Source organism: Orycteropus afer, unplaced genomic scaffold, assembly GCF_000298275.1.
Source record: "Orycteropus afer afer isolate SDZICR_OR568_19922 unplaced genomic scaffold, OryAfe1.0 scaffold00118, whole genome shotgun sequence".
In the NCBI taxonomy this organism is placed as follows: Eukaryota; Metazoa; Chordata; class Mammalia; order Tubulidentata; family Orycteropodidae; genus Orycteropus; species Orycteropus afer.
The window spans coordinates 8,773,297-8,792,161 of NW_006921705.1; the positions used below are offsets into that span (position 1 = coordinate 8,773,297).

Below are 18,865 nucleotides of genomic sequence, written 5' to 3' on the forward strand. Positions count from 1 at the left end.
TGTGTGTATATATGTATTGCACATATAGTGTGTACGGCTGACCCCTGAACAACACAGAGGTTACGACCACCAACCACCTGTGCAGTCAAAAATCCATGTATAACTTTTGACTTCCAAAAACTTAACTACTAAAACCCTACTGTTGACCTCACTAGTAACATAAACAGTTGATTAGCACAGTTCTTGCCGTACAGTTATTCGATTTTCACACGAAGATGCTCACACACATACACAACAGATAAGTTTATTAACTGTCGGGCAGGATGATTATTTACTATTCATTGAGTGGATATGGATGTCATAAAGGTCTTCATCCTCACTGTCTTCACATTGAGTAGATGGAGCAGAAGGAAGAGGAGGGGTTGGTTGTCCTGTCTCAGGAGTGGCAGAGACAGAAGAAGTGGAGGAGGTGAACCAAGAAACAAACTCACTGCCATCGAGTCAGTTCTAACTCATAGCCACCCCCTTTGAGTTTCTGAGGCGGTAAATCTTTACGGAAGGAGATTGCCCAGTCTTCCTTTCATGGAGTGGCTGGTGGGTTTGAACCACCAACCTTCTGGTTAGCAGTCAAATGCTTTAGGCACTGCGCCACCACAGCTCCTTGGAGGAAGTGGAAAGAGAGGCAAAAGAGGCAGGCGTCCTCAGTCTTTAAAAGTGTTTCTATTCAGTAACAATCCTCTTCCACCATTTGCTTTAGTTTCAATGCCCATACCATGAAAGGGTCCATGCTGCATCAGAAGCAGTCTTGATTGAATCAGAAACCTTCGGCCAGATTGTCTAAAATCAGTTTGTTTCCTGGCACTGTTTATTCTGTATCTTCTTCCTCATTTTCTGGCACTAGTTTGGAAGCACTCATCTCCATCAAGTTGTCTTGTGTTAATTCCTTGGGTGTGGTGTCTATTAGCTCTTAAATGTCTCTAAGATCCATGTCTGGAAAATAAAATCTGCATATAAGTAGACCTATGCAGTTCAAACCTGTGTTGTTCAAGAGTCAATTATATAACGTGTATACACATATAGGATATATACACTCAAAAACATGGTGCATGTACATGTGTGTAATTGTCTGTATGCGTGTGTTAAAATGCAAGGCAATAGGCGATCTACAGGGTACCTTGGGAGATGATAGGATGGGCATTCCTTACACACAATATAGATTTTTTTTTTTTAATAAAAAGAAGAAGTGAACTGCAGCTTGTCTCCCTGCTGTGAAGAAAGAGGAGCCACTGGAGGGAGAAGAAACAGTTGAAGAGACAGGCCTATGAGGTAAACTATTGCACCAGGGGCATGTACTCCTCAGAACAATCAACCATGGCAGATCAGAAAGGAAGCATTTGCGCTCACAGGGCAGGAAAGAAGGACATAGGGTAAAGGTAACTACTGGGAGGAAGTGGGAAGAGAGCTATTACATTGTAGGGATTGCAATCAACGTAATGAAACAAAATGTGTATGAACTGTTGAATGGAAGATGAATTTGCTTTGTAAACTTTTTTCCCAGATAAAAAGTTAAATAAATAAAAAGAAGGTTCCAGTTAGAATGATAGAAAAATGTAAAGTACAACTCAAATTAATTAAAAAAAAAAAAAAAATACCAGACCTACTGGACTGGCAGAGACTGGAGGAACCCCCAAGACTATCACCCTAAACATCCTTTTAACCTGGAACTGAAGCCACTCCCAGAAGTCATCACCTTTCAGCCACGTAAGAGCCTGGCCTATAAAATAACCAATTACACCCATGAGGAATGTGTTGCTTAGAATAATCAATGATATGAGACCAAAGAAGCAACATTTGTCCAAAAAAAAAAAAAATGAGAAAGCAAAGAGGGGCAGGGAAAGTGGGGGGACTGAAGTGAGGGAAAGGCAGGATGGGAAAGAGGAGAGTGCTGACACACAGCAGGGATGGCAACCAACGTCAGGGAACAAACAGTGAGTGGGAATTTGATCAGCTGTGGAAGTGCTCACCTAAAATACAGAAAATGTTTAAAAGAACTCAACTCGACTTTACCTTGTCTTCTGGTAAGATCAACTAATTCAAACATACTTGTTGACAGGTTAAAGCCTGAACTTCAGCACTAATGTTCACATCATGACCCATTGGTCACAGCCAATACAAATTCAAATTTGCTCAAGACTTCCAAGAAGCGTTTTATGAATATTATTTATTTTATGTGTATTATTTATTAAAAAAAAAAAAACCCACCAAACTCACTGCCATCAAGTCAATTCTAATTCATAGAGACCTCCATTTGACTTCCAAAGCTATAAATCTTTACAGAAGCAGACCTCCTCATCTTTCTTCCATGGAGCAGCTGTGGGTTCAAACATCTGACCTTCAGGTTAGCAGCCAAATGCCTTAACAACTACACCACGAGAGCTCCTTCATTTTACATACAGCAAATCAAAGACACTGCCATTGAGTCACTTCCAACTCATAGCAACCCCCATTGGGTTTCCAAGGAGGTAAATCTGTAAGGAAGTAGATTGCCCCATCTTCCTTCAGGAGCGTCTGTTGGGTGTGAACCACCAACCTTCTGGTTAGCAGTCAAATTCCTGAGGCACTGCACCACCAGAGCTCCTTCATTTTACATATAGTATCTCATAAGGGCCTCACAACATGGTTCTAGGAGTGTCTACAGTTTACAGATGAAAAAGCTGAGGCATAGAAAGGTAAGTAACTTGCCCAGAATCACTCAGCTAATAAGTCCCAGAGTGGAGACTATCAGTCAGGCAGTCATCCTCCAACATTTGTGCTTTTAACGGATGCACAATGAAGGATGCAGAAAATGGAATCTGTGACTTGCCCAGGTCCTGCCTAGACTGGCCTCGGACTAGCATCCCTGGTTTTCTTCACTGCCCAGGCAGTGGTCTTGACTACAGGGACATCCCTGTCAAAGTAATGCACCAGAGGGTTGCTGTGTTTGGGTGGGGGGTTTAATGACTGAGGGAGAACAGCAAGGAAAGGCCATTTGCTGGTGTCACAGGGTTTGTGTTGCTCTGGAAGTTGTGAAGATTATCATAAACATCAGAAGAGAGATTGAGTGGAGACGACCAGAGGTAAGTTTGAGAACTGACTCCAACATCTAGTTTTTTATAACCTGGAAGAAGTCAGTTAACCTGTGCAGGTATAAATTCCCTACCCATAACACAGAGATGATAATAGTAACTGTCCTATATCTGTCTGGGGGTTGTAAGGGGCAAGTGAAATAATGTGGAGAAGAGCATGCAAATGTCAGCTACTTCCTTATTATTACTATTATTGTTGTTGTTGCTGTTGTTGTTATTGTTAGCTTCCAATCTACCTGAAAAAAAATGCCCAACCTCTCTTCTCCTCCACTCCCACTCTCTACTCCTTAAAAATTAATTAGACCTCTCATTTTGAGAAAATTTTTCTAAATCCAAACAAATACTGTCCATATGTACAATCAGCCCCTAATCCAAAATTCTCTTACAGTGTTAGGCAACATGATGCAGTTTTAAAAATTCTGTGAAAGAGAGCATTACTGAAGATCTCCAGGGCAGCTGTTGGGTACCTGTTGTTAAATGACAGAGTCTGGAGTCTAGTTATAAAAAATTTTAAGAAAGATTTTATTTGGCAACAAAGCAAATCTAGTACTCAAGAGGATATACCAAGAACTTCAATTTGAAAAAGATAGCAATCTCTTTTTATAAGACCTTTGAGGACTTTTCTTCAAAAAAGGATTAGGTTCTGGAAAGTTGTCACTTAAGCAAAAGTGGGTCCTTTTGAAGTGGGGACAAAATTGTGATTGGGCCATGTGTCCTTTCTTTTGTTTGTGATAGGTGCAAAGGTACTTGACTTCACTATGATGACGTGTCAATAGAACACACATTTTGGAAAATCCTAGTTAAGTCAGGTTTATAGGTGGAAGCACCTAGGTCTGGTCTAAACTGGTCATGGCCGTTTCTGGTTAACACTGGAGTAGCCCCCGATGACTAAGAGCTGTGTCTCCCATGTAGAAGATACATTCTTCACTCAAGATGACCGTGACCAGCTCCAGAAAGCTCCATTTTCCCAACATTCTCATTTCCTATTTTCACGTATTTCACTTTCATGTAATAAGTCAATATTATCTTTAAGTCCCATCACATCCTGACACTGACAAATTCTAAATTTGTCACTACAAATTCTAAATTGTGCACTCACAAGAGGAGGGAATGTAAAGAAATCAGCTGAGTGGCCGGCATTCTGGCTGCATGCTGCTAACATCTGGAGGGCTTACCCATGTGTCTAAGAAGTCTCATTGGGTGGACTCTGGAGACTGGATCTTTAGATGGGTTCTTCACCTTTGAACAAGATAGTCTGGATCATATATCATGAGTCTGGAACTACAAGCAAAGCTGCCTTTCTTCATCCTTTTCAGACTAATTGTCCTGATTTCTAACTTTATACAATGTAAACGACATTCAAAAGTAAAATGAAAACAATTAGGCAGCAGCCAGACAGAGTGCATGAGGGCTAAAGGGTGTGTGGTCAGTAATAGAAACATTTGCAGGCACAAGTAATCTGCAACAACATCTTGGATACTATCTCCCTTTACAGAGGAGGAAGCAGGGATCCGAGACCAAACACCAAATCTCACTATATCGCCACCTCTTCTTATCTTTCCTGAGGAAGGGATGTGTATTTTCCATGAATGTTTTAATTAAGAAAATTAAATATACAAAACTCCCAGATCACAGAGCCACTGCCTTCGGTTCTTATTTGCATTCCCTGGGGCCCTTGGCTTTGTGAGAAAGGGCCCTTCCTCAGAATCCCTTTTTGTACCTATCAGCTGCTCTAATGCACACTTTTAATGCATCAGTTTTGCAAAGCAAGGTGCCCCTTGAATTCCATTCATTCCCACACCTCCATATAATCAAATGATCATCCAGTGCAGTTTCTCTGTAAAACTTTAGAGTTGTTCCATCAGTTGCCTATTAGCCAGAAACCAGCTGAAAAGCGTTCAGAACAATCAAGGTCTTCCCAGGAATACTGACTGGGCTTTCCTCTATGGACCGTCTAGAACAAAACAAAAAGACTCCTTGTTCAGCCTCCTCTCCTACAATCCCCCAACAAAACACTTCACCCTGGCTATTCCTCTCTTTCCATGGGCCAGCTGATCTAACTCATGAGGATACCTGCCCTCCCAGCTCCCCCTTCCCTCTTCAATTTGTGTCAAAATGCCAATGAAACAGGAGCCAATACTTGTTTTGTTCATGATCTTTTTTTTAAGCACAAATAACAATTATTTAAATATAAATATATATTTCTATGAAAATAGAAAAAAAAAAAAGTACTACAATCTTTGTCACTTTTCCAGCAGGAACATGTTTCAACATATACAGTGTCTGAGGTCACAGCCTACATAGCAGGGTGTTTTTTGTTTGTTTGTTTGTTTTGTTTTTTCCTATTAGCCTTGTTCTAGGACATTTTCATATGTAGGAAAGTCCTTGATGTACAAGCAAATTATTTTAGAGATGAGTGAAATATGCCAGTGATGAGTGTCTAATTCAAGAATTAAGGCTACTGAAGAATTATTAAGGCTACATCAAGAATACATTTGCATCCATATAAAACAGTATATAAATTACTTTGTCAGCTTGCAAAAATACATCAGATTTTATCTACAACAGTTTCCATCGCTTAATAAGACAGTGCTTATTAAAAGAAGGAAGGAAGGAAGAAAGCTCAGATGTGTTTCTCTTGATTCAAGTGTGAAAGGCACAGCTGTCCCAGGTCTAAGGGGCACCCACCGCAGTCTCACCCCAAGCCGGGAGGGATGCAGGTTACTCGGAGCGCACCTACCGCAGCGTCCCCAAAAGTCTGTCCCAGTGTGTGAAGTAAGGTGCGAAGTTGCAGGTAAACTGGGAGTGATGCAGGTCGTGGTGCACCACGCCCCCGTACCATCCGAAAGGCACCAGTCTGTGCGTGGACCAGGGGAAGTCGTAGCCCGAGTGGTCCTCCACCGACAGCCAGATGTTGAGCACATGGAACACCAGCACGGTGAATGGGTGGCACCCAAGCAGCTTGACGTTCACCATGTCAAAGAAGCCCAAGGAAAACAGTTCCCAGACACTCATGTACTGCGTGGCCAAGGCGAACGAGGGCGAGTTCTGGTGGTGCACCTTGTGGAAGAGCCGGTACAGCCAGGGCACCTTGTGGTGAAGCACGTGCCACGCGAAGAACTCCGCGTCGAAGAGCAGCAAGCAGACCACGACGTGGTACGCCAGTTCCAGCAGCTCGGGCGCCTCCGTGGGCTGGCGGTCCAGGCTGCCGGCCCAAAGCATCAGGGTCACCGGGAACACGAACATCACGTGCTGGTACAGTGTGCGCCCCAGGCAGGGCAGCAGCTGCCTGGCCGACGGCGAAAAGTGAGGATGGATCTTGTAGCGCTGCAGCGCGGACACCCTGGGGTACAGCGCGTCCAGCATCACGAAGGGCAGGCAGAAGCTCACGTAAGTGGTGATCGCAAAAGCGACCGCGAAGAAGGGCGACTGGGTGAGGGTCCTCACGCGGTCCCAGGCTGGCTGCAGGAACAGCTGCCCCGAGCTGTTGGCGCGGTTCATGGTGAGGCTGCCCGGCACTGGCCCGGCTCGAGTCCCGCGGACCGTTCTTAAGGAGCGTGGCCCCGCCCCCAGTTATGTCAGCGGCGTTTTCACTCCCTTTCCGACTACGCTGAGCTTGAATAAATAAATAAGCCCGCAGGGTTGCACTTAGTTGCTATAAATACGCACGTCTACGGCCGCATTGAATTTGCTTTTATAGATGCGTGCACATGCAACGGCACTTAGTGACTTGTCATAGGCACGCAGAATTATTTTCTGATTTCTTTAACGTATGATGTACATACAGCACAATGCAGATTTTCGGTGGAGTTTATGAGTTTTGACAACTCAGTTCACCTGTCATCACTACCTCAACCAAGATTTAAAAAAAAAAAAAATTACCCCAGAAAGTACCTTCTTTGCAATCAATGCAGAATGACTTGTATTTTAAAATGCATACATATAATTGCATTTCTGTGTTTTCATAAAGACTCAAGGATAACTGCATTTAAAAAACAAAAAAAAAAAACTATCATCTCAGATCTTTTCTGTCTACGTAACCTAAGGGTTGCTGTATGGATCTAACCTCAAGCAGGGCGGCAAGCAGACCGCCGGGCAGAAAATGACACCCGACGGGTGCTTGAGTGGGAACCTCTGCCACTTCCAATATCATCCGAGAGGCGCCTTTCCGCCCGCCTCGCCGCCTCGCCAGGAGCCGCTGCCGGCACCAGCGAGGACGACTCTCCGCGGAACGCCCCGGGTGGCCGGACCAGCGGCAGGAACATCGACGCACAGCGACCAAGGAAGGGGGCGGCAGCTGCTGGCTTCCCTTTAAAAGAAAATAACGCTGGTGCAACGCCCAAGAAGCTACATCGATCTAACTAAAAAGACGCTGCGACTCAAGTCTGGGGTGCAAGCGATGCGATCAGGAACCACCCACCTTCTTCCTCAGAGGGACTGCCTGGTGTCTCCCAAGAGGCTGTGGAACTGGCAGGTAATATCGAACCTCCCTTGCTATTTCCTCGGCTGGCTTTGCGACGCCAACTTGCCCCTTGTCCCTCACTTCGTCCCCCCAAACCAGGCCGGAGTGTGGAGCCATTCCTGTCCCCTGCGTGTCGCGGCCGCAAGCAGTCTGGCCCCAACTGAGCGCAGAGGCAGGTACTACAAGAGCGCTGGGGAGATCTGCGACCCGCAGAACAAACAATTTCAGTGTTTCAACCGGGTAATTGACATCACCTCCCGCGACTAGTACATGATAGAAGCTTTGGACAAAAACCTTGAGTCAGGGGCAACTTCCAATCCTGGCTTTGCCTATTTATAGCTCCGTGGTCGGGACAAGTGCTGCACTGGGAAGCTTCCTTTTCCCTGTGTCTCCAAATGGGAATAATAATAGTAGCCATCTCAGGAGGCTGTTGTAAGCACTAAATCAAATAGTGATAACAAAGCTGCAACGTAATGTCTGCTAACCGCTGTGTTGTACTTACGAATCTTCATTATTAAATGATTTCATAATTCTCATTTCATCCTCAGAAGAGATGACCCCCCAACCCAGATAAGAAGTAGGCACAATTAGTATTGCTGTGATTTTATAGAAGTGAAACTGTAGTGCCTAGTCAGTAGTAAGGAGCTCTGGTGGCACAGTGCCTAAGGTATTTGACTGCTGATCAGAATGTTGGTGGTTCAAACCCACCAGCCACTCCACTGAAGGAAGATGGGGCAATCTACTTCCATAAAGATTTGTTGTTGTTGTTGTTATGTGCCGTGGAGTCTGACCCGACTCATAGTGACCCCTCCTTGGGTTTCCGAGATTTACTGCCTTGGAAACCCAATGCAGGTCACTATGACTCAGAATGGACCCAATGGCAGTGGGTTGGGTTTGGTTTTTAGTCCTCAGTGAACATATGAAAAGATACATATTATCTTAAATTTACACTCTGCATTTCATCTAAAGAATAATTGAGAAAGTTTGCAATAAAAGTCAAACAATATTGTGCAAAGATAAATAAATTATAAGAAGCCATATGTTGTGAGGAAAGCATACTAAACCAAACTCACTGCCCTGCCATTGAGTCGATTTCAACTCATGGTTACACCTCATTGGTTTTCCCAGGGGGTGTCACTACAGAAGTAGATTGATCAATCTTCCTTCCAAGGAGTACCTGGTGGGTTTGGGTTTGAACCTCCAGCCTTCTGGGTAGCAGTCAAATACCTTAGGCACTATGCCACCAGAGCTCCCAAGGGAAGAATAAGTACCACAAAAATATAGACTAATACATAGGCCTAGAAATAAAAATGGGATGTGTACATACCCTGTTATTATACATAAAAGGCTACTCATAATGTCATGATATAGGAATGTATAATAATAAATAGCAGATGTAACTATACAAACAAACACCAGTTCAGAATTTAGAATTTCTCAGCTGGTGTTTGTCGCCATCCTGCTACTAATGGATTACATATATTTCTTAGATGCCCATTCCCTAGAGCCATAGCTTCTGGTCCTATAGCAATCTTTTTTTTTTTTTTTTTTTTTTTAAGCCCTAGTATGCCATGGGGAGCTCTGGTAGCATCATGCCTAAGGCACTTGGTTGCTAACCAGAAGGCTAGTGGTTCAAACCCACCAACCATTCCTCAGAAAGAAGGTTGGGAAATCTACTTCCGTAGTGATACCACCTTGGAAACCCAAGGAGGGGTCTCTTTGAGTCGGGTCCGATCTGATGGCAAATAACAACAACAACAACAGTATGCCATGAGAAAGGACCTCTGGTGGTGCAGTGGAAAAGGAATTTGACTGCTAACCAGAAGGTGGACAATTCAAACCCACCAGCCCTCCACAGAAGGAAGACTGGGCAATCTACTTCTATAAAGATATACCACCTTGGAAACCCAATTGGGGTCACTATGAGTTGGAATCTACTCCACAGTAGTGAGTTTGATTTGATTTGGTTTATACTATAAGAAAGGATAAGGAATTTGACTGCTAACCAGAAGGTCAGTGGTTCAAACCCACCAGCTGCTCTGTGGAAGGAAGATGGGGCAATCTACTTCTATGAAGATTTACTGCCTCGGAAACCCAATGGGGGTCGCTATGAGTTGGAATCGACAGTGACTTTTGTTTGTTTGTTTGTTTGTTTTTAATGTAATATGAATGTTATAATATTCTCTGATAAGGAAAATGTTCAGAAGCAGCTCTGAGCTTCTTAGCAAGCAATTAACAAAGGGAATGAGCATGGATTTTCTCATGCCCCTCTGATATGTAGATGGTAGCAAAGAAAGAGGTACAACTCAGACTTCCTGGTCCTGAGTTTCTTGGCAGTTATACAACCCGTCCTTTTAAGCTCCTCCTTAAGGCCAAGGTTCCAGCTCCACCACCACCACAAACACCACCACAACCACTATCACCCATGGCCCCAATGCTAGTTCCACTTCACTTTTAGGGCAACCCAGAATCTTTCTGCTGTCTCACTCTTTGAAGAAATGGGCCTGTCCTTGAACTGCATCCCAGCAATATCTAAGAAGAGAGAGCTTTCTCTGCTTCAGTCTTGGATCCCTCAAAGCTCCTAGTGAACATCAGAGCTCACTTTTCAGACTCACAAATGGATTCTGCTCATAAGTATCAAAGTTACCCTCAATAGAAATTAAGTCAACCCTCAAATTCTGCTTCAGCACACACTGTCACTTTCTTGTGGTTTCAGCTATCATGTGTGGGTGCTTTTGATGCCTTCACAGATTTTTAAGATTGGTAGGTAGATTTTAACATTGGTAGGTTGCTGATTTGGAGCCCCACTATTAGATTCAGTTGTCAGGACTGACTCTCTTGTGCCCCAGCCCCAACCAAACCATTCTTTTCCTTCTTTGGTTTCCATCCTCTGCCACTAAACCTGTTAGAATCATCACTCTTGCTATTAGGTACCATGAAATCGGTTCTAATTCACAGCAGCCTTATATACAATGAAACTCTGCCTGGGGCCTGCATCATCCTCACAATCCTTGCTAAGTTGGAGCCCATCATTGCAGCCACTGTGTCAGTCCATCTAATTGAAGGTCTTCCTCTTTTTTACTGACCCTCTACTTTCCCAAGCATGACATCCTTCTCCAGGGACAGGTCCATCCTGATAACATGTCCAAAGAAAGACAAAATCTCACCATCCTCCCTTGTAAGGAACATTCTGGCTGTACCTCTTCCAAGACAGATTTGTTCATTCTTCTGCAATCTGTGGTATATTTAATATTCTTCACCAACACTGTAATTCAAAGGCACCAATTCTTCTTGGTCTTCCTTATTCATTGTCCAGCTTTCACATGCATGAGGCAACTGAAAATACCATGGTTTGGGTCAGGTGTACTTTACTCCTTAAAGTAACATATTTGCTTTTTTAACACTTTTTTTAAAGAGATCAATAGAGGATGGTCGGTCACTAAAGCCAGGTGCAGCAAAACCTGGAAGCTATAGGTTCAGCCTTTGTCTTATATACAATGAAACTCTGCCTGGGGCCTCACACTTAACCTCAAGACACTATGAAGAATAACAGGCTTTTTTGCTTTCCCTGTACACAGCCCACCAGGGTAAAAGGTTGTATTCAACACATTAATGCAACCTTCTCAGGGAAATCAATCTATTAAAATCTTATCAGTTATCAATTCTACGTCATGGAGCATGCTGAAAAGTAGATACAGTATGTCAGGCATCCAAAAACAGCATCATTTAATTGACCATCCCCCCAAAATAAAAGAAAATAAAATGCTATCTAGTATTGACTAAAATGATGTCACTTCTTGAATTGGCAAGCTTTCATCTTTAGACACTTTTTATTTGCACAATATTTATTTAATGGTTCCTAAATGATTAGATCTTTTTAGGACACAGGATGTATCTTCTAGGGCTTTTCTCCACAATGCCAAGCCTAATGCTTTGCACATAATGAGTTCAAAAGATATTGGTGAACTCAGTAACCATTTTGGAAGATATTGGCTTTAAATCAGGGCTAAAAATTGGAATTGATTTTCTGGAGCACTGATTGAGGTAGTGTAGAGCTACTTATTTACAGAGATGGTTTTCCACAAGAGGGGGTGTTCACTGATTTCAGACAGGATTGGCCACACCATTTCCTACGTTCTCCAGTTGATGACGACTTCCGGTTTTTAGTATGACCTTTCTGACAGGGCTGGAGACAAGGATCCTTTCTTTTCTAGCCATTACAGGAGTTAAATCACTTTCCTGAGAGTACAACAATCAAGACTGTGCATATTTAACATAATTTCAAAAGGTATTTGGTACCAACTCACCAAAAGGCATTGAATACTCCCGCACACACAAAAAAATAAAACATGTAGGTGGAAAAACCCATTACCAAAGACACAATATCTCTCTTTTCTAATTGACCTTCATGTTTTTTTTTTCTTTCCAAATCTGGATGAAATTGTTTATCAGACATGTATATTTGTACTGTCATGTAACATGTAAGACTCATACAGGGTGGAATAATCACAACAATAAAAATCTAATCTTTAGCTTTAAAGATAAAGATTCCATTTCAGAAAAGTCAAGATTAACAGCCAAACTGAGAACAGAACCTGGTCAATGTCAGTTCCATAGCATGTCTGTGTGTGTGTGTGTGTGCCGTCGAGTCGGCCCCGATTCATAGCGACCCCTCCTTGGGTTTCCGAGGCAGTATCACTATGGAAGTAGGATTGCCCAACCTTCCTTCCGAGGAGTGGCTGGTGGGTTTGAACTGCCAGCCATCTGGTTAGCAGGCAAGTGTCTTAGCCACTATGCTACCAGAGCTCCTAGTATGTCTATAGGAGTTTGGAATGGAAGGGGGTCACTCAAACTACATTTACATAGTACTTTACAAACTCAGCACAAACGTTGTTGTTGTTGTTATGTCGAGTCAGACCCGACTCATAGCGACCCCTCCTTGGGTTTCCGAGGCAGTATCACTACGAAAGTAGATTGCCCCATCTTCCTTTCGAGGAGTGGCTGGTGGGTTTGAACCGCCAGGCTTCTGGTTAGCAGTCAAGTGCCTTAGGCACTATGCTACCAGAGCTCCCTTATTTATACATAATAAAAACAGTAGGGGGTGCTGATGAAGAATGTGGGATATATTAGCTCCCCCAAGAGACTCCATGATGTCCCTGTGGACGCAGGTATTTCTATTTGGATTTTAAACACTTTCTCTTTATATTTTTGATTCATCTGTATCTTGCTTCTACTGAAATTGGTGGCACTCTCACACACCTCTTTAAAACATTTATAGTATATAAAATTATCTCCATTAAAAAGCATACCATTGCCTGTAAAGCAGGAATAATGGTACTCACCTCACCTGTCAAAGGGATTGTGGCAAAGATCAAAGCCTTGTGCGCAGAAGGCACAATGTAGAAAGCAAAGTATTCATTTTAGTACAACTGAAACAATTTGGCAAAGAAAAGAGTTTTACTTGCTTAGTTTGAAATTGAACTTGAAATATGCACTTAGCACAATACAAAAATACTCAGTGAACACTCTTGAATGAATTAATGGCTGACAACACTTTAAAAAAAACCAGAATAATCACTACTTGATATTGCCTCTCAGGAGTCACAAGAAACCAGAGCCACTTCCACTTTGACAATCTTTCCACATACAGGAAGTCCCCAACTTAAGAAGGGGTTCAGTTCCAATGATGCCATCGTAAGTCAGTTCTGACTTAAGTAGAACACCTCTCTCTCTTTTTTTTTTTAGTTGCCTTTTATTATCAGTATGTTCATAAATCCCATCTTTGTCTTTGAGGGTTGGAAGCATTACATATAAATTTACAGATATATTTTAATAAATATATACATGCACACATACATGTTACTAATAATAAAATGTACCAAAAAAAAAAAAAAAAAACATGGTCATAAGTGTGCTTCGTCATAACTGGAATACCTCATGAGTCAGGGCTTACCTGTATCAAAAAATAAAGGCCAAAATTTAAAAATATATGTATTTTAAATGTTCACATTTTACAGATTGTTGTGTCAATTCTGACTCCTGGCGCCCCTGACCCTGCACGACAGAGTAGAGCTGGACCACAGGGTTTCCTAAAGCTAATCTTTACGGGAGCAGATTAAGTTTTTCTCTCTCAGGGAGCAGTTGATGATTTCGAACTGCCCACCTTCTGGTTAGCAGCTGAATGCGCTACCAAGGCTCCTTAGCACCTTTAATACCCACAAACCAAATAATCTTCATTTTGTGGATATAATGTCAATAATCTAATTTTGGTCCTTAGTAAATTGAAATCTGGGTTAAGACTACTTTAGTCTCCCTTCCTGCCCTTCCCCCATGTCTGTGGTACAGATCATTCATTTATCTATTTAGGCACAATTTTATTTTCCTAAGTCACATTTGGGGGGGACAGCTGTTCTTTGGGAAAATTTTTCAGCTATTACTCATTAAGCAAGACTCGGTCACAATCTTAGGTACACATAAGCATAGCCACCGCTACTCTAACCTACTGCCCTCCAGTCCATCCGGCTCGTAGCGACCCCTCCTTGGGTTTCCGAGGTGGTATCACTATGGAAGTAGACTGCCCAACCTTCCTTCCAAGGAGTGGCTGGTGGGTTTGAACCACTAGCCTTCTGGTTAGGAGACAAATACCTTAGGCACTAACCAGCCCTCAAAGACCAACTGGCACACCAAGCCACAAAGTTAACTACCTTTCCAAGAGGAAAGAACTAGAGAAAGCCTTCCTAGGAAAAGGAAAGTGGCAGGGGTTTGAGAAGATTGAAAGCAAAGCCAAGCATGCCCTCTTGTGGCAAAGGACACAACTATTTTCTTGAGTCTCAATTGTGACTGCATCGGGTGACTCTTCATTTCCCGATGTACACAGTATTTTTAAAAAAGTTCCAAGTTGGCAGAATAGTAACTGTTCTTTTCCTTGACCTAGGAGTCTGTGGAGATCATTGTATTCTGCTCAAGTGAATATACATCAAAGCCAGTGAAAAATAAATCAGCACTCCTCCAGCGCTTCACAGGACTTCTTGTGGCACAAGTTCCAACCTTACCCTGCACTGTCAGCTGATGGGATGAACTTCTGTTAATACATCCAGGGTTATGAAGCTGTAGAGAAGCTAGGCAGCTATGTCAACGACAAGGTGACACCCACAAAGGCAAGTGTAGCAAGAACCAGTGTGCAGCATCTCCACCTTTAGACTGATTTACACACGAAAAGAGAGGGCAGGGGTGGTTCAGTGGTAGAATTCTCACCTTCCAGGCAGGAGACTCGGTTAGATTCTGGCCAGTACACCTCAGTGTAGTCACCACGCTTCTGCCAGTGGAGGCTTTAGTGTTGCTATAATGCTGAACAGGTTTCAGGGGGTCTTCCAGACTAAGATGGAGTAGGAACAAAGGCCTGGAGATCCACTTCTGAGAATCAGCCAATAAAAGTTCTAGGGATCTCAATTGTCCAGTCTACAGATGCACACAGTAATGGCCCAGGAGGCGGCATCTTGATCCATTGTGCGTGGGGTTACTGTGAGTTGGGGGCCAACTCAATGGTGTTACTGTGAGTTGAGAACCAATTCAATGGCAGTCGACAGTAACACCACCCCACTGAATAAAAGACCCCAGAGAAAAATTTAGAAAGCATGTAAAGAGAAAACAGGCCTGCGGACAGTGGACTTATGGAATGCAGCCCCTGCTCATTCCTGTCTACTGTCTGGTGTGTGAAAGCTTTACTGGCCCCAAGTTCTCACGGGCATCTATAGGAGGCTCCAAGGTGTAGCCAAAGCTAGAGAAACCAAGTCACCCGTGACAGGGAGGCTTTCCCTGGCAAGCTCTCTCCCCTGCTGGTGGAAAACAACAGAAACCCTGTCCCCTCACTGTCCCTTTCTTTCCAGCTTAGACCAAGAGTCTCATATCTGCTCGGCTACACCATTTTGCTTGGTCAAAGGAGAAGGAAGGGCTCTTTGGGGAATGTATGGCCAGTGGGGAAGGCAGCACCCTCCTGCAGACACACCCTTTACATCTAGTGCACTTTTTCATTTTTTCTTGGTACCGTGAAAATCACACTGATTCTACTTCAGTCCAGATGTTACTTGTGCTTAATTTTATTTAGCCACATGAAAAATTCCACTGCTTTTCACACATTTCATCAGTCCACATCTATTCACTGAGACCTTTTATATCCCAGACCGTGTGTTAGATTCTGGATTTACAGAGATTAGTATGTCCTCAAGCTCAGAGTAGTAAGACAGATCACACTGGGCCCCAACTCTGTGTTTTGGGGGCCCTATGGCACGACCAAAGTCTCTTGGTGATACGAATGGTTAATGTGGTTGGCTGCTAACCAAAAGTTGGTGGTTCAAGTCTACTCAGAGATGCCTTGCAGGAAAGGCCCGGCAATCTACTTCCAAGAAATAAGCCACTGAAAACCCTCTGGAGCCCAGTTCTATTCTGAGACACACGGGGTCACCATGAGTTGGAATCATCTAGCTGGCAAGTTAGCACCTGGTATGACATGGCCCATTTCAGCCTGGTTGTCTCATTTGTACAATGAGAGTTGGGTAGACATCTGTGAATCCATGGTCCCACTGCCCAGTCTCCATTCACAAACTCGCTCACATGGACCTTGCAGGAGAAATTTCAAAGTCAGTGTTTCCAAACCACCTCCCAACCTTTCTTTGCCTTAAGACCACTCTCTCTTCCTCATGGGAAAGGAACAAATGCTCGTGGGCAGCATCAGTGAGTTTTACAAGCAGTAAGGAGGAGAGAGATGAGAAAGAAAAGCTTACGTCCTGCCAAAAAGAGAAAGGGAAGAATAGAGTGGCTATTAAATAAAGAATACACATGAATATAAGCCTACAGGCCTATGAGGCTCACTGAATTTTATTGAAATGTTAATACTCTTTCATTGTTACAAAAAGTATTAGTCTACCTGCACATGAGCCAATATTAAGTATTATTATGCCAGCAAAGGTAATTACATTATCTCAAATTATATAAAAAACAATTGAGAGGTCATTCTGTCCACCTAACAGTGTCATAAAACAATGATGTTACAAGAACATATGGACATGGGTTTCCTGACACAAGGATACAAACCAGGGCATTAAAAATACAGTCACATGTAAAGCTACAAAAACTCAAAGAATCCCTGAGTTTCAATTTGAAAACGTTCACATTCATGTCTTCTGTGTGAAATGGGATTAGGACACTCTTCCCGTGGGCAGACTCAGGGTATGTGCTCTACACAGACCTCATCACTGAGGTACAGCAGCTGGTTGAGAGAGCATGTTAATTTCAGCAAAAGATAGTGGTATACCTGAGCCACAGGACACTTCTTCTTCTTACACAAGTGGAGTTACCATCTACCACAGAGTTTAGAGCTCAAGAACATAGACAATGCTTGCATCAGTCTTTAATCTACTGAAAACATCCTAGTTTTTGTTCTGTTTTGTTTTTAAGTCAGTGCAATTGTTTTTAAAGTCACCAGCAAGTAATTTTGCTTAGCCTGAGCAGTTTACACATGGGTGAAATAACAGCCATCATTGTTAGGTTTGGTAAGTAAAATTCACCGTGGAACCTTTAATAACTGACATAGCCGGATGTCACTGGATTTGCCTTTGTACCTACTGAATGAAAACATGAGAAGCTTTCATTTAGATCTCTAAATAGAAGGTCATTGGACTGGGTAGTTTTTTATGACAAGGAGATGAGAACTGGGCACTTCCACACTGAGTTTTTCTCAAGTCACTGTCATTATTTACCAGTGAATAACACAATTTAAAAGTTCCAATGCACATGTGAATTTGCCCTGATTTATTTACCAGTGAATAACACAGTTTAAAAGTTCCAATGCACGTGTGAATTTGCCCTTTGTAGGGAAATTGGGCAATATAATAAATTATACCAAAGACCAAAGACAAACTGAATGGAGATAATGGCCTTTTCACAAATCAATGATAATTTTCCAACGTAAACAACAGGTAGTTGAGACAATAGCCTCCTAGTCAGCTGATGATTATGATTAAAAAAATTAAAAAATAGCTAATACGCTTCTGGAAGCTCTGGTGGTATAGTGCCTAAAGCATTTGGCTGCTAACCAGAAGGCTGGTGGTTCAAACCCACCAGCCTCCCCTCGGAAGGAAGACTGGGCAATCTACTTCCATAGAGATACCGCCTTGGAAACCCAAGGAGGGGTCACTATGAGTTGGAACTGACTTGATGGCAGAGAGTTTATGCTTCTACTCCTAACTAGAGAGAATCTGGTGTATTCAAAATCGTAATTTCCTTGGATACCAAAATAGAAAAGACCTGGGATAGAGAAACAAATATTTTAAAGGAATTAACAGCAGCAACAACAACAAACTGCCTTTGAGTTGATTCTGACTCACAGTGACCCTGAAGGACAGAGCAGAACTGCCCCATAGGGTCTCCAAGGCTATAAATCTTTATGGAAGTAGACTGCTACATCTTTCTCTCATGGAGCAGCTGGTGGGTTCGTACTGCCGACCTTTTGGTTAGCAGCCGAGTGCTTAACCGTTGAGCCAGGAATTAAGTAAACAAATTTTTAACACATCTTGATCAACAACTTGACTGTAAATTTCTCAAGTCTGGCTTTCACTGATATTTTCTCATTAGATCAATAATCTCCTTATACATCCGCCAAGGAGCATCCAAGCCCCAGATGAAGTCGAGATGCTCCCAATCAGGAAGGTACTTGTGGTACACCAAGTTGGTGATCTGAGTCAGTAAGATATTGATGTCATTGACATCTGCAAGCCAGTCCCGGCCCCCACTCCAGACTGCAGTTGGCACAGGCATGTCCTTCACATTGTAAGTAGGAGGATAACTCTACAACAAAAATCCACAGAAAGTTTGTTTGTTTGTTTTTTCCCTCAAAGTCACAATAAACACATTAAACACTGTTGAGTAAGTTAGATGGGAAAGTAAGAGACTAAATTCTAAAAAGCATTGACTATCAGTTTACTTTTCATGTTACCATTACCAGAACAACAACCACCACACACACATTGGGAAAAAAAAAAAAAAATCTAAGCCACAATGAAAGAATAATAACTGTAAGGAATGCTGGCCGTTGAGCCAGGAATTAAGCTATAAGATATGCCAGTTATTGATCTGTGACCAGATGCTGGGCACTGTCACAAGTCTTTGATTTCCTGTGAGGAAGGTGTTGCCCCTCCACCTCGTAGATGGGAGGCTGTAAAACCAAGTGGTTCGAAAGGTGCTTTGGAGCCGTATCCTCCCCCTTCTACTTTCTCCCTCTGGGATGTAAGGCAAGCTACAGAAATTCTCTCTAAGCTTCTGTTTCCTCATTTTAAATTAGCAA

At 42.8% G+C, this 18,865-nt stretch overlaps 2 protein-coding genes across 2 annotated transcripts in view; both read right to left on the reverse strand.

The window, feature by feature from the left end:
- Positions 1-5,801: 5,801 nt before the first annotated feature.
- CH25H (cholesterol 25-hydroxylase) lies at positions 5,802-16,485 on the reverse strand (the record flags this gene model as incomplete). The annotated part of the gene is given in 2 exon segments (XM_007944038.2): positions 5,802-6,549; positions 16,451-16,485. Coding segments are annotated over 2 exon segments (783 nt in total), but the record flags the coding sequence as incomplete, so codon positions are not given.
- Positions 16,486-18,135: 1,650 nt separating this feature from the next.
- Positions 18,136-18,865, reverse strand: part of LIPA (lipase A, lysosomal acid type) — a 36,278-nt gene continuing 35,548 nt past the window's right edge. The window contains exon 8 of the mRNA XM_042781421.1: positions 18,136-18,369. Within this exon, the coding sequence (XP_042637355.1) occupies positions 18,136-18,369 (234 nt within the window). The remainder of the gene's footprint in view (positions 18,370-18,865) is intronic.